Raw genomic sequence first — 16599 nt, 5'->3', positions numbered from 1 at the left:
TACGTCATTTATGCAATCACGTCATGAATTGGAGCCTTGGGGCAACTTGGAGTTATCCACCAATGAGCAATCAGTTTGCATTCAACGGTCGCGAGTTGTGTGTATGTGTGTGTGAGTGCTTTGTTGTGATGTTTTGGAAACAATGATTGGATACAACTATTTGGTGGGTGTATAAATTTCAATGAAAAATAGCAATTTCCATTCATATTTCTATCTTGAGACATATTTATTCTCCTTATCGTCTCCACTGATTTAATGAAGTGAATCTGACGATGGTAAAATTCAATATTTTGAAAAAGTAGTCTACTTCAATGATTTATTATTAAGTTCCAGTTAAGTTGAAACTGGAATGAATTTCCCTAAAATAAATATCCAAAAAAATAAAGTTCGTCATTCGTTAAGCAATATACCTTGAAGAACATATCTTTAGAATTTCGTGATTTCATTTTCTATCAATATTATTCTAAAATGAATCACTCCAGAGATTTCACAGATGAAAATAAATTGGAAGTTGCATTTGGTCAAATGCTAATTAATGAATAATTAATATTGAACGAAAATCCCAATTAAATGCTGTAAATCACCCCGAAGACTTCTGCTACTGCAAATATTGACAACAGGTTTAACAGCTAGATGAAACAGAGATTGTAAGTTTGGTGTAAGGGTAAGCATTCCTGACCGGCAATTAGGAGGTACTGGGTTCGATTCCCGGACTGACAATTAATTTTTGTATAGTACCGCTCATCAAATTCCCATCTAGCTGCAATATTTGCAGTAGCAGAAGTCTTCGGGCTGATTTACAGCATTTAATTGGGATTTTCGTTCAATAATAAAATATTTAAATTTGAAGTGCTCATATCCACACACAAACTCTATACAATCCACTGTGGTATTCCTTTCATTGAGGATGAGGCCCACATGGGCTTTTAGTTTGTCCTGAGTTATGAGAAGTGCGTGGGTGATTTGATGAGATGATCAAACGTCCATCCTACAGCGGGATTCGATCCCACGACCACGACCAGGTAGCACTAGCAGACTGAAGAATGCAACAGGTAGTCGACTCGGCTAGTCAGGCCCAAGGATAGTTGACCGAGCGAAGTGAGATCTAAGATTCAAGTCGACGGTTTGTCATTTCTCTTAATGTTTAAATGTTTGAATGTTCGAATGTTTGAATGTTTGAATGTTTGAATGTTTGAATGTTTAAATGTTTATATGTTGCGCATTTACGGCGAAACGCGGTAATAGATTTTCATGAAATTTGACAGGTATGTTCCTTTTTAAATTGCGCGTCGACGTATATACAAGGTTTTTATAAATTCTGCATTTCAAGGATAATATAAAAGGAAAAAGGAGCCTCCTTCATACGCCAATATTAGAGTAAAAATCAGACTATAGAATTATTCATCATAAATCAGCTGACAAATCTATAGTTTCAATCAGGTACTTGTAGATGAGAATTTATACTGCGTGAGGTCTACTATTCACAGAACTAATAGTATATAGCTATACTACTCTATATACTATTACTAGCCGTCAGGCTCGCTTCGCTCGCCATATCCGTCTAGCCAGGGGGCTCCGCCCCCTGGACCCCCCGACTGGATTGTCCAAGAAAGAGATCAGCAGGCTCGCTTCGCTCGCCTGCATTTTTCATTTTGGCATTTTTATCATATGTTAGGACGATCCAGTCGGGGGTACAGACTAAACGTTTGGCTAAACGGATATGGCGAGCGAAGCGAGCCTGACGGCTAGTAAAATAATATTCCCAAGAATAGCTCTGATTGAAGTAGCAGTGCCCAATCAATTTTCCCGCGATAAATACATTTCAATCTTCAACTTGGTGCCAACCTAACAAAGTCAACTCAACTTAATGCCAACCTGACAAAATTATTAATTTAGTTACCAGAACAACTGTTTCGAAGAGGTACTTTCTCTAGATTATAGTTCTATATCAACATATGGTATGGACATTTCAATATTATAATTTTAAGATATTGGAATAAGAAGAATATACATGCTAAAAGAACTTCAAACCCTTAAAAACCACCCTTAGAGTTAAAATATCGCCAGAAGATTTCTTAGTGCGCCTCTAAAGGGCCAACTGAACATACCTACCAAATTTGAACGTTTTTGGTCCGGTAGATTTTTTAGTTCTGCGAGTGAGTGAGTGAGTCAGTCAGTCAGGCAGTCAGTCAGTCAGTCAGTGCCATTTCGCTTTTATATATATTGATTATTCTATATACTATCAGAGAGGACTTAGTACTGTGATACTTTTTACTCTATTTACTGTGATACTATTTTTTTTTGTGTACTTAGGACTGTGATACTATTCTTGATTCTGGCCGGCATAGATAGTATAAATAGAATGTAGCATTCTATACTCTCTGAGTATGCATACGACATTCAAATTGTGAACAAGAATCAACAATTAATATTGTATTAGATATACCGGGATGTCTTGAACCCCAGCTATAGAAGACGGTGGGAAAATAAAATTGGCAACAGTGCCATCCTATTATTTACACTTTATAACGTGAATCACACCATAGTATATCAATGTGAGTGATAGCCAGGTAGCCGCAGAAACCAGTAGGCCTAATAGTTTACCAATTCAAGGATTTGGAATAAACACCTAACTCTGTTGACAGTTTTTCGTTCCAAATTCCTGTTCCAGTTGTCATTAAATCTTTTGTCATCGAGTGTTTTGTGCCGAAAAGTAATTATTGCCGCTTGTTTTCCTGCATAACATCCTACCGAAAACCAAACGACCGAATTCCACTGAAAGACCGATTGTTACAACCGATAATTACTTGGATTTCTGGCTACATTGTCGTAACATGGCACGTCATTAGTGATTAGTTCTGAAATGGTTTGGTGGCAAATTATCTGCACGGAATGTGTGGGAGCCTGGGAGTCATTGAGATTTGGCTTATTTGAAATCGGGAAACACGTAGAAGAATCGATTGTTTTGCAACTTGAATATCTGCGGCTTTTACAATGAATAAATTAATAAGATTATTGGAATACTGATAATTATTTCAAACTTGTATGATCTGTGGGTCTGATAGTTCAAGAATATTCATTTATTTGATCGATATGAATTACATCAATTTGAATTCTATTGATCTCAACGTGATCGCGTGAACCCCCAAACTTGTATTATGTACCATGAAAAAACTTTTTTCATTTGTCTTGAAAACAGATACAAATTATTTGAATAAATTAGGCAAAAAACTAACTCACCACAAAATTGGAAACGCTGAACATACATAAATATTTTCTTCAATTTGTGAATCGTCCACTCTATAATGTAATTCAACAAAAAATTATCGAATTCTACACATTGAAAATGTCATTATCAATGTTGAATTATTGAGACGATGTCCATGATTCATTTCCTTGAATAATAGATGCAGTGATAATTTACTCGAGTTCTAAATGTGAGAGACACTATGAATGCCAGAGACATATCACCTATAGGAGTTATAAATAAGTAAAGATGATAATGTTTACAAAAAACTCAAATTTCAAACAATAATCTATACTAAAACCTAAAATGTTGAATGGTAGTTTATTTTGTTTCAAATCATGATAAACATATATAATAATATGTAACTGCTGAATAAGTCATCAGAAATACATTCTGGAAGAATCTACTCCCATATTATTTTGTTTGTAGGCTTTCTGTAAGCAACTTCAGAAATTCTAATAATAATTAAGTTAATTGTTCAAGAAACGCCCCTATCTATTATTTCTATTAGTCGATAACAATTTCAGTGTCAGCTGAGAGAAAGAGAGTGTGAGAGAGAGAAAGTGACTGAGAGAGCACACAACGTTGACTTGTCGACCAATCACGTGCGAGTACACTTCAAATGCTTTACTTTAGACCACGCCCACAACGCGCTCTCATTGGCTGCTGATGCAACGATGCCATCAAATAGAATCCATTTTGTTTATCAACGATATTCATTCGTTCGTTCTTCCACATAAATACACACAAATCATACAACGATCGTGAGAAAATAAGAGGCTCAGACGAAAACTGATCCTTTCAAATCAATCCGATACGCAGAGAGAATAGAACTAAATTCTATTCTATTCTTAATCTATTGTACCTGGTGATATGCGTATCATAGTTTAAATACAAAGTTCATGAATTTGTAAGAAATTGCTTTGTAATGTATTTTACGAGAACAAAATCCTTGATTAGTATGGTGATTGTGTATTCATAATACAGTAATACTGTATTTATGAGTCTTAATTTATAAATTGTGTAAAAGAATTTCAAAATCAACCAAAAAATGAATTGAACGAACTTATTAATAATATCATCATATTTATTACTGATATTGTCATGACTATCAGTTGAATCTTATAATCCATGAACGCTAGTTAATTTTATTATTGAATGTGACATGAGGGATGAGGCTTCCAATAAGTGACATTTATGGAAAGATAAATTAATTCTGTAGTAACGCATACATTTTGAATAGGTTATTTTGTAAAGATCATGCATTTCAAACATTCTTCTATATTACTAGAAGTCTACAAGGATACTTCATCATGAAGCTTTTGAAAAATCGATTAAAATTTCCAAAAGTGGCACACCAAACTTTCAAAATATCGTGAGAATCTAATCTAAAATTAAATATTCTAGAAGTAGTTAGATACGTGAATATGACTGTGATGTATGGAAGCACGATTTTATTAAAAATCATCTTCCAAGTCGAAATCAATTCGAATTGAGAATCCTGCACGATGCAATCGTATGTTTTTCTCCTTTTACCTAATGAATTGAAGTGGGTCTTTCATACTCAAATACTTGAGGAATTCTGTTTATTGAATAGGTTATTAGAGTCATAAAGTGATTGGTAGTCGTGGAAATACAGTGAGGCGGTCTTTGTGAGGAAGATGGAAGATGACACTGGATCGCCTTGACACGAGTGACCTCTCACTCACACACTGACACTACACGCACAAACATCAGTTTATGCTTTCCAAGCCACAAGGATGTCCGTCTCATCTTTATGGCTCACAAGTCACAACTTATTTTTTCATATGGAATATGACCTATGCTCATTCCAGTTCTCACACACTTTTCCATCACCCACAGTAGGCCTCTTCTTTGCTAATCCAGGAATTAACTGAAATCAAAAACTGTCTCTTTCTTCTACTAACTTACACTTTACTTCTTCTTTGATATTGTTTAACATTTCCCTTCGGCACCTCTTTACTTGAATTTGTTGTTATCCTTCTTCTTCTTCTTCTTCTTCTTCTTCTTCTTCTTCTTCTTCTTCTTCTTCTTTTTCTTTTTTTTTCTTCTTCTTCTTTTTCTTTTCCTTTTTCTTTTTCCTTTTCCTTTTCCTTTTCCTTTTCTTTTTCTTTTTCTTTTTCTTTTTCTTTTACTTCTTCTTCTTTTTCTTTTCCTTTTCCTTTTCTTTTTCTTTTTCTTTTTCTTTTTCTTTTACTTCTTCTTCTTTTTCTTTTTCCTTTTCCTTTTCCTTTTCCTTTTCTTTTTCTTTTTCTTTTTCTTTTTCTTTTTCTTTTTCTTTTACTTCTTCTTCTTCTTCTTCTTCTTCTTCTTCTTCTTCTTCTTCTTCTTCTTCTTCTTCTTCTTCTTCTTCTTCTTCTTCTTCTTCTTCTTCTTCTTCTTCTTCTCTTCTTCTTCTTCTTCTTCTTCTTCTTCTTCTTCTTCTCCTCCTCCTCCTACTCCTCCACCTACTCCTCCTCCTCCTCCTCCTCCTCCTCCTCCTCCTCCTCCTCATCCTTCTTAAAGGGTTGTGTGGCAGAGAGGACCAGGAGTCCCAACTCCGCCCTAATAAAGGCATATAATCAATCAATCTTCTTCTTCTTTCTCTTCTTCTTCTTCCTTTCTTCTTCTTTCTGTTCTCATGTTTTCTATAATATTGACTGCCTTCTCTTCTCTACAACCCTTCTCCATAACTTCTGAAAACCTCCTAATCGAATATTGACTTGTCTTACAAATTAATGTTCATCTATAGAACTCATCTATTTTTTATTATTGAATGATTTAAGATCTACCGAGCTGCTTGATTATTATACTAGTAGTTCTGTGAACAGTAGACCTCACGCAGTATTCTCATCCACAAGTAGGCTACCTGATTGAAACTATAGACCTTATGGAAATACAGCAATAGACTGGCTTCTCCACACATCTGTGTAATCACTTGTCAGCTGATTTATGATGAATAATTCTATAGTTGATTTTTACTCTAATATTGGCGTATGAAGAATGCTCCTTTTTCCTTTTATATTATCCTTGAAATGCCAAATTTCCAAAAACCTTGTATATACGTCGACGCGCAATTGAAAAAAGAACATACCTGTCAAATTCCATGAAAATCTATTACCGCGTTTCGCCGTAAATGCGCAACATATAAACATATAAACATTCAAACATTTAAACATTAAGAGAAATGCCAAACTGTCGACTTGAATCTTAGACCTCACTTCGCTCGGTCATTTATATTGCTAGTGAATCAATCAATATCGATTACTTCAATGATACTTTTAATACTATGGTGATGAGTAACTATACAAATTATTAATAACGATTGAACTTCATTTTAGTGTCATTTTGGAATTACGCAAACTTCATAAGAGAATAATTCGATTTGAAACATGACTCATAATCGTGTCATTCAATCAATCATTGAATTGGTTAATCTAAATCTATTTTGTCCCAAAAGCTTAATAATTTACCAAACTTATGTTATCTTCGAATTATTCGATAAAATTATTGTCATAATCTAGATTCTAGATTCTAGATTTTAGATAAATAGAACTATCATACTAGTTCAATTATTTACTTTCACGCTCTGTGATGAAGAAGAAAATTTTGTTGAAAATGTGCCACAACCCGTAGTCTACTTTCTGGTATGAACCAGAAAGTATAGAGTTACTCATCACTCTATAATATTATATGCGTATCATACTCTCTGACATGAACCAAATGAAATATCCCATTGTATGCAAACTTACTCCAATAGTGAATGACATAATATTTATTTACGAAACTTACCGTCAAGGCATGCATTATAATTACGCGATACAGACATTATCATCGTGAACTCATCTACTTTTTGTCACCTTGTCCTAGTCCGATAGCCTATTCCCAATAATTATTATTATTGCATACTTGAAAAGTATTCTGCTCATCATGCCTTGTCATTACACTTTACACTCATAAATAAACCTAGGTACAATTTCATTCACCTATACATGCAAATTGAGCTAATTCTTGAGCTCATCCTTGCTTGATTATGAAGAATAAAAATTATTATTGAACGAAAATCCAAATTAAATGCTTTAATCATTAAATCCAAATATCACCCCAAAGATTAGAATATGAAGAAGAATAAAATTGAAGACATTAGCAGAATACTATCAATGTGAACATTGTGATATAAGTGGAATTCATTTATTTTTTTACTTTCCTTGCCCTATTACCATAGGTAAGGGAAGCATTGCTTTCCGAAAAAATTAAGGTACCCCAATTTCTAAATATCTATACGTTTCAAGGTCCCCTAAGTCCAAAAAAGTGGTTTTTGGGTATTGGTCTGAATGTGTGTGTGTGTGTGGTTGTGTGTGTGTGTGTGTGTGTGTGTGTGTGTGTGTGTGTGTGTGTGTGTGTGTGTGTGTGTGTGTGTGTATGAGTGTATGTGCGTCTGTGTACACGATATCTTATCTCCAAATTAACGGAATAACTTGAAATTTGGAACTTAAGGTCCTTACACTATAAGGATCCGACACGAACAATTTCGATCAAATGCAATTCAAGATGGCGGCTAAAATGGCAAAAATGTTGTCAAAAACAGGGTTTTTCGCGATTTTCTCGAAAACGGCTCCAACGATTTTGATCAAATTTATACCTAAAATAGTCATTGATAAGCTCTATCAACTGCCACAAGTCCCATATCTGTAAAAATTTCAGGAGCTGCGCCCCATCTATGCAAAGTTTGATTTTATATTCCCAATTATCAGGCTTCAGATACAGTTTAAACAAAAAATTCAAGTGGTAAATATTGAGCATGAAAATCTCTACAATTAATGTCCAGTAACATTTCCACCTAAAATTGAAAATAAGCTCGAAGTTCGAGAAAATAAGATTATTAAATTGCAAACTGTTGGCAACTGTTGATTCTATTAAATCATTCACTATGAAGAGATAGCAGACTTCGTGTGTCTGCAGCGTTATTGTCCTGTCGTTATTGTCCTGGCTTAGATCTTTAAATAGTAGACTTGAGTTGCGCGGGAACACTAGCGGCAGTTGATCAATTTTCATAACGGCAAGGAAAGTTGTGTGAGTGCGCCACACCAGATTTTTTTTATTTGAAATATCTACTTAGCATCAATACTTATCGTCTATCTATCTCTCTGGCAAATGATTCACCTATTGGCAAAACTGAGTCAACCGCTACATGAACTCATACAATTTTCACATTTTTATCAAACATACATGTTATATAGTGGTTGATTATGGATGAACCAGAGATTTCAAGTGCATTCCAAACCTCTTGCTGTTCATATAAATCTGAGAGACTGTTGAAACACAATGATAATTGAAAATCAGATACCCTTTATTTTAAAATTGTTTTCTGATAAAATAAAAGGTACTTGATAATTTTCATTGCGTTTCAATAATTTCATTAGATCTGAAAACTAAAGTGAATACAGAAAGACTGTTTATTTGTTAGACTACATGACAGAAAATTCCCGTTCCAATTCAAAAACTACTCAAATCCCGAGCTAAAATTATCTTAAATTTCTTCACCATCCAATAACAAAACTATTTAAATCCCAATCTGGAATTATCTCAATATTTCTTAGATGTCAACCTCCATTATATTTACTACGCCGAAGACTAATTTCATTGAAAATAATCTTAACTAATAAAGCTATTCCGATATTCTCTCAACTGCGTCTGTGCAAGAATTCCTTCTCAATAGGATGATACTCAAAATAAGCGCTTACGTAACAAATAATTCAACATTCAACCTGTTCCGTACGTCACGATCAAGGATGAATCACCTTCTTAACTTCGACAACATTATCCTCTCATCCTCATTCCATAGCCATGATTCTAATTATAATCATAAGTATGATATCGACTACCACAATATGCTCATTGACAAACTGATTATTCTCATTGAACTATCTGTCATTGTAGAAAATTTATGGTTGAAGTTCTCAACTCCAAAATGTATGGGTTCATTATTCCTATGCAGGGAATTATTTCAAATTAATATAATACTAATTCTGAAATATCACTTGTGAAAGTTGAGAAATCTTCACTGAACTGTACTTTAGAAGAGATATCAAAAGAAAATTACAAATCCAAACTTAAAAGCCTACTTTTTCAACAGATTTTTCCAAGAGCCTTTTATCTATATCTTGTAATTCTTATTTACTCATTGTGATGTATGCAATAATGGCCCATATGAATAAAGTTGAGCATTTGCTTATACTTCTAAAATATGGAGCATTTGCTTCATTTTCTATGAATAAACGTGAGCAAAACCTTTCGCTCATGCTCATCAAAAAAATAGTTTGAGCATTTGCTCAAAAGTAAAAGCTTTTGCTCAAAATTGTATGAATAAACTAGAGCATTTATACAACTTTGAAGCAAATGCTTAAAAAAGGTGAGTCTAGTCTAGAGCAGCTTATCACCGTTTGCTCATAGTAAAATGGCTCAACTAATTCGTATGAGGAAGAGGAAACTATACCAGATACGATCACAACCAATAGTTGAGAACTATAAAACTCTTTTTAGATTCAACCATGATATAATATATCTAATATATAATATAATCTATATAATATATCTGTTTTCTATTTATGAATAGAGTTTTAGGTTAGTTGAGTTTAGAATTTTGAAATAATAGCGTGAAAAAATGTCATCTCTATAATAATCTTCAGCATATTCTTATTTCTTATAATAGCCTTCTTATAATCGTCTACACTCTCATCTTCTTAAATTCCTATTTCCTATTTTGTGATGGCTATCTTTATAACAGGTAGCTATCTTTTGTATTTATCCTTTTGTAGGGATAATGGTGATTTATTATATAGCTGTACATGTTATAAAGATAGCCATCACAAAATAGGAAATAGGCATTTAATAAGATGAGAGTGTAGACGATTATAAGAAGGCTATTATAAGAAATAAGAATATGATGAAGATTATTATAGAGATGACATTTTTTCACGCTATTATTTCAAAATTCTAAACTCAACCAACCTAAAACTCTATTCATAAATAGAAAACAGAGCAGACGACGCAAACACAAGCGGTGCACCTTACTTGCATATTTAGCGCTTCCGTGAGCTATAAAAATAAATTTAAGGCTACAAAAGCGAATCAGCTGATGAAAAAATCTTTAAAATACGTGAGCATTTGCTCCAGAGTTCAGGAGCATAAGGTGAGAGTATAAGGTAAAGCTTATTCATATAAAAATGAGCAAATGCTTTTGCTTGTACCTTTTGCTCATGAGCAAAACCTTATGCTCCATGCTCTTGCTCATGAGCATTTGCTCTGGTTTTATTCATATGGGCCCAATATCTATCTCGTTTGATATTGAGACCATTGAATAAATCGAATAAACTTTGATGAATTCATTGAATTTACATTGGAACATGGATAGGCTGAAGAGAATATCGATGAAATAATACTTCTCTTGTTCAAAATCTCTAGTCTACAGCTGAATACATTCTACTCAATGTGAAGAATCTTCCAGGAGTAAGATTGAAGCTCAATGGAGAGTTTAAGCTCTACAAAGGAAGCACCTATGAATATGGAATGTAGATATTAATAACAATATACTACAGTACACAATACAAGTTCAATAATAGTGATACAAATAATACTACTCTACTTTCCTACTTTCAATACAGATTGAATTAATATCACTGTACTGAGGACTGAAGTGTGACAGTCGTAAAGCTTAATGAGGGTCCATATATTCAGGCGTCTTGGGACCTTTCAGCAAGGGATTCCCCACCAAATAAAAGTCATACGAATTTACTATTACTGCACTGAGGAAACACATTGTATCATAACATCTGAAAAAAATCGTGGAAAAATACACTCCTGGCTCAAAACACAGTAGTCAATTTTTCAGTAGAAAATACGGTAGGCCTTATTGTTTCCTCAATTCCTTCGAAATACATTGACAAGAATTACGATGTAAAAAGTTTCTGGTTGGTCTTGAAATGAACTTGTATTCGTTTAAAATAATCGGAACTAGTTCTATTATCTGAAAACTAGTTCTAAAATAGATCTCAATTCTACGATGCAGTCTACGTTCAGAATAATTATTCAGAAATAGCGAAATAATGAAACAAGTTTGTAAGTAGCAACCGTAAACTTTGCAACTTTTTATTGGACTGCATCTGCATCAATCAAATCGAAATTGCAAGAACTGGAAACTGAAGAAAGTTGGAGCAACAATTTGAAGCGGATAGGATTTGAACATTTAGGAATTGAATACTGGAGGTATTGAAATAATCTCCTGAGATTATCACAAGTGGAAGTCGCTTTCTTGGTTCATTATCTCGATCTGATGATAATTAATGAGGTAAGAAAATGTATCTGAGAGTAAAGTACTCATACGTTAATGGTTGTATTGCATGATATAGTGAGATCACTTTAAAACTCAGTATTTCTTATGAGTATAATTATTGCTTCTCATTCAACCAAGGATAACAGTTAGAAGGGAGTTGTATTGTAGATATATTTGAAAGCCCAACTGGTGTAACCGTCCTGAATAGTAGCCTTGGAAAGCCAATAGGAAGCCTAGAATTTGAACTAATGAGAGGACTTCTGGACAGCCAATAGGAAGCTTAGATTTAAACCAATAAGATTCTTGGAAAGCCATAGGAAGCCTAGAATTTGAACCAATGAGAGGACTTCTGGACAGCCAAAGAGCCAATATAAAGCCTAGATTTGAACCAATAGGAAGCAAACTAATAGACTAAGATTTTTGGAAATCCAATAGGAAGCTTAGAATTTGAACCGATGAGAGGACTTCTGAAAAGCCAATAGGAAGCCTAGATTTAAACCAATAAGAAGCAAACCAATGGGAGGATAACTGGACAATAGAGTGAGCTAGTAGAAAGAATTATATTTAAGACACTAGAAGCAGTTTATGAATTGTATGCTTGCGATTTGGATAATAAGGATTTGATAAGGAAGGTAAGTCTCGGTTGAGCGACTGAGATAAGTTTTGAAACATCACATGAATAACGTTGATCTTGATTGATTGATATAAGATAGGTGGCTGTGGTGATACACGATTATGAAAAAGAAAAATTACAATTAAAATTATTAGATAAAATAGAAAAACAATGGAGCCTCGATAATTCGGACGTCTATAACATGTAATCCTCTATAATTCGTAGTGGAAGCTCGGTCCCTTGAAAAACTTCTCCGCCCCCTTATAATTTGTAGTGAAATCGAGCGTGGCTTTTCTTCGACCTCTATAATTCGTAGTTTTAAATGCAATAACTCACTATAATTCGTTTTTTCTGGATTTAACCATTCGTGGTGATTTCTTTATCACCTTTCACAATTATTAGCCTTCTACATTTCAATCTCCCCCTCTTCTTCCTCTTCTATCATAATGGTTCCTATTTCACTATCCACTATTGGCTTTCTTCTCCACCTCCTCCTCTTCTTTCTCTTCATTAGGTCCATAGCCTCGATAATTCGTACGCTTCAATTCTAACGCTTGGTTTCGTCAACTACGAAATATAGAGGTTTTACTGTATAATAATATAATAATGATACAATTAATTTTTGTCCGATTTCAGAGCCCAGCAACCATGAAGCCCATCAACCGTCAACCAGGTGGAGACGTCTATAGGTTCTGCCGCGACTACCGGCTGACAACGCCACCTGGTGGCCACAAAGCGAACCACTCGTTCGCCTCTCAGCTGCAACCGGCGACTTGGACTCAGTCTGCCGCCGACAGTGCCGGAGTGAACAGCGGACGTGATAGTGTCAGTGTCAGTGAAGTGCTAAACACGGGCGCGCATAGGAGCGCTGTGAACGGGGGTGGCCCCGGACCCCTGCCACCCTTACCCCCCTTGTCGCCCCTACCCCACCAAGTGCCCACAACCCCCATGGGATCCACCACCAAACTCATCACCGATAACCGGTCCGCTAAGGTAAGGGTTGACAGCATGGTTAACACGTGGTTTATGGTGCGAGGTTATTTATTAATTTGTTTGTTTATTCAACAGAGACAAAATCACATAATCTTTAAATGATTGGAAATGGAAAAACAGACCTTTAGCCTTCACTATTCCATTCCCGAATTTTGAAAATAGTCCAAAGAGGTTATGGCTTACATAGATAGATAAATGACTTTTATTTACACTTTACAATGAAAGTGTGTGGGCGAAATTGAGCAATACAATTACCACATGATAGACCTTGTATATACGTCGACGCGCAATTGAAAAAGAACATACCTGTCAAATTCCATGAAAATCTATTACCGCGTTTCGCCGTAAATGCGCAACATATAAACTATAAACATTCAAACTTTTAAACATTAAGAGAAATGCCAAACTGTCGACTTGAATCTTAGACCTCACTTCGCTCGGTCAATTATATTGCTAGTGAATCAATCAATATCGATTACTTCAATGATACTTTTAATACTATGGTGATGAGTAACTATACAAATTATTAATGACGATTGAACTTCATTTTAGTGTCATTTTGGAATTACGCAAACTTCATAAGAGAATAATTCGATTTGAAACATGACTCATAATCGTGTCATCCAATCAATCATTGAATTGGTTAATCTAAATCTATTTTGTCACAAAAGCTTAATAATTTACCAAACTTATGTTATCTTCGAATTATTCGATAAATTACTGTCATAGTTTAGATTCTAGATTTTGATAAATGAACTATCATACTAGTTCATTATTTACTTTCACGCTCTGTGATGAAGAAGAAAATTTTGTTGAAAATGTGCCACAACCCGTACGGTAGTCTACTTTCTGGTATGAACCAGAAAGTATAGAGTTACTCATCAGTCTATAATATTATTGCGTATCATACTCTCTGACATAAACCAAATGAAATATCCCATTGTATGCAAACTTACTCCAAAAGTGAATGACATAATATTTATTTACGAAACTTACCGTCAAGGCATGCATTATAATTACGCGATACAGACATTATCATCGTGAACTCATCTACTTTTTGTCACCTTGTCCTAGTCCGATAGCCTATTCCCAATAATTATTATTATTATTGCATACTTGAAAAGTATTCTGCTCATCATGCCTTGTCATTACACTTTACACTCATAAATAAACCTAGGTACAATTTCATTCACCTATACATGCAAATTGAGCTAATTCTTGAGCTCATCCTTGCTTGATTATGAAGAATAAAAATTATTATTGAACGAAAATCCAAATTAAATGCTTTAACCATTAAATCCAAATATCACCCCAAAGATTAGAATATCAAGAAGAATAAAATTGAAGACATTAGCAGAATACTATCAATGTGAACATTGTGATAAGTGGAATTCATTTATTTTTTACTTTCCTTGCCCTATTATCATAGGTAAGGGAAGCATTGCTTTCCGAAAAAATTAAGGTACCCCAATTTCTAAATATCTATACGTTTCAAGGTCCCATAAGTCCAAAAAAGTGATTTTTTGGGTATTGGTCTGAATGTGTTGTGTGTGTGTGTGTGTGTGTGTGTGTGTGTGTGTGTGTGTGTGTGTTGTGTGTGTGTGTGTGTGTGTGTGTTGTGTGTGTGTGTGTGTGGTGTGTGTGTGTGTGTGTGTGTGTGTTGTGTGTGTGGTGTGTGTGTGTGTGTGTGTGTGTGTGTGTGTGTGGTGTGTGTGTGTGTGTGTGTGTGTTGTGTGTGTGTGTGGTGTGTGTGTGTGTGTGTGTGTGTACACGATATCTCATCTCTCAATCAACGGAATGACTTGAAATTTGGAACTTAAGGTCCTTTCACTATAAGGATCCGACACGAACAATTTCGATCAAATGCAATTCAAGATGGCGGCTAAAATGGCAAAAATGTTGTCAAAAACAGGGTTTTTCGCGATTTTCTCGAAAACGGCTCCAACGATTTTGATCACATTTATACCTAAATAGTCATTGATAAGCTCTATCAACTACCACAAGTCCCATATCTGTAAAAATTTCAGGAGCTGCGCCCCATCTATGCAAAGTTTGATTTTATATTCCCAATTATCAGGCTTCAGATACAGTTTAAACAAAAAATTCAAGTGGTAAATATTGAGCATGAAAATCTCTACAATTAATGTCCAGTAACATTTCCACCTAAAATTGAAAATAAGCTCGAAGTTCGAGAAAATAAGATTATTAAATTGCAAACTGTTGGCAACTGTTGATTCTATTAAATCATTCACTATGAAGAGATAGCAGACTTCGTGTGTCTGCAGCGTTATTGTCCTGTCACCAGCTGGCTTAGATCTTTAAATAGTAGACTTGAGTTGCGCGGGAACACTAGCGGCAGTTGATCAATTTTCATAACGGCAAGGAAAGTTGTGTGAGTGCGCCACACCAGATTTTTTTTATTTGAAATATCTACTTAGCATCAATACTTATCGTCTATCTATCTCTCTGGCAAATGATTCACCTATTGGCAAAACTGAGTCAACCGCTACATGAACTCCTACAATTTTCACATATCTATCAAACTACATATTATATAGAGGTTGATTATGGATGAACCAGAGATTTCAGTGCATTCCAAACCTCTTGCTGTTCATATAAATCTGAGACTGTTGAAACACAATGATATTAAAAATCAGATACCCTTTATTTTAAAATTGTTTTCTGATAAAATAAAAGGTACTTGATAATTTTCATTGCGTTTCAATAATTTCATTAGATCTGAGAAAGAAAAGTGAATATAGAAAGACTGTTTATTTGTTAGACTACATGACAGAAAATTCCCGTTCCAATTCAAAACTACTCAAATCCCGAGCTAAAATTATCTTAAATTTCTTCACCATCCAATAACAAACTATTTAAATCCCATCTGGAATTATCTCAATATTACTTTAAATGTCAACCTCCATTATATTTTCTACGCCGAAGACTAATTTCATTGGAATAATCTTAACTAATAAAGCTATTCCGATATTCTCTCTCAACTGCGTCTGTGCAAAATTCATTCTCAATAGGATGATACTCAAAATAAGCGCTACGTAACAATAATTCAACATTCAACCTGTTCCGTACGTCACGATCAGGATGAATCATCTCCTTACTTCGACAACATTATCCTCTTATCCTCATTCCATAGCCATGATTCTAATTAATCATAAATATGATATCGACAACCACAATATGCTCATTGACAAACTGAATAATCAATCCACAAAGTGATTATTCTCATTGAATTATCTGTCATTGTAGAAAATTTATGGTTGAAGTTCTCAACTCCAAAACGTAAGGGATCATTATTCCTATGCAGGGAACTATTTCAAATTAATATAATACTATTCTGAAATATCACTTGTGAAGTTGAGAATCTTCACTGAACTGTACTTTAGAAGATATATC

General features: G+C 34.5%; 1 protein-coding gene across 3 annotated transcripts in view; it reads left to right on the top strand.

Moving 5' to 3' along the window:
• Positions 1–16599, top strand: part of LOC111057816 (sodium-dependent nutrient amino acid transporter 1) — a 164143-nt gene that overhangs the window by 31237 nt on the left and 116307 nt on the right. For 2 of the 3 annotated variants that reach the window (XM_039429925.1, XM_039429926.1), the window contains exons 1-2: positions 128–163; positions 12829–13185. In XM_039429925.1, the coding sequence (XP_039285859.1) occupies positions 143–163; positions 12829–13185 (378 nt within the window). In that variant the 5' untranslated portion in view covers positions 128–142. Of the gene's footprint in view, positions 1–127; positions 164–12828; positions 13186–16599 lie in introns of those variants that run through there. The other variant, XM_039429928.1, reaches the window with a different exon arrangement.

Source organism: Nilaparvata lugens, chromosome 6 (genome assembly GCF_014356525.2).
Source record: "Nilaparvata lugens isolate BPH chromosome 6, ASM1435652v1, whole genome shotgun sequence".
NCBI lineage: Eukaryota > Metazoa > Arthropoda > Insecta > Hemiptera > Delphacidae > Nilaparvata > Nilaparvata lugens.
The sequence above is the reverse complement of the archived record's forward strand: the minus strand, read 5'-3'. Positions and strand labels throughout refer to the sequence as shown.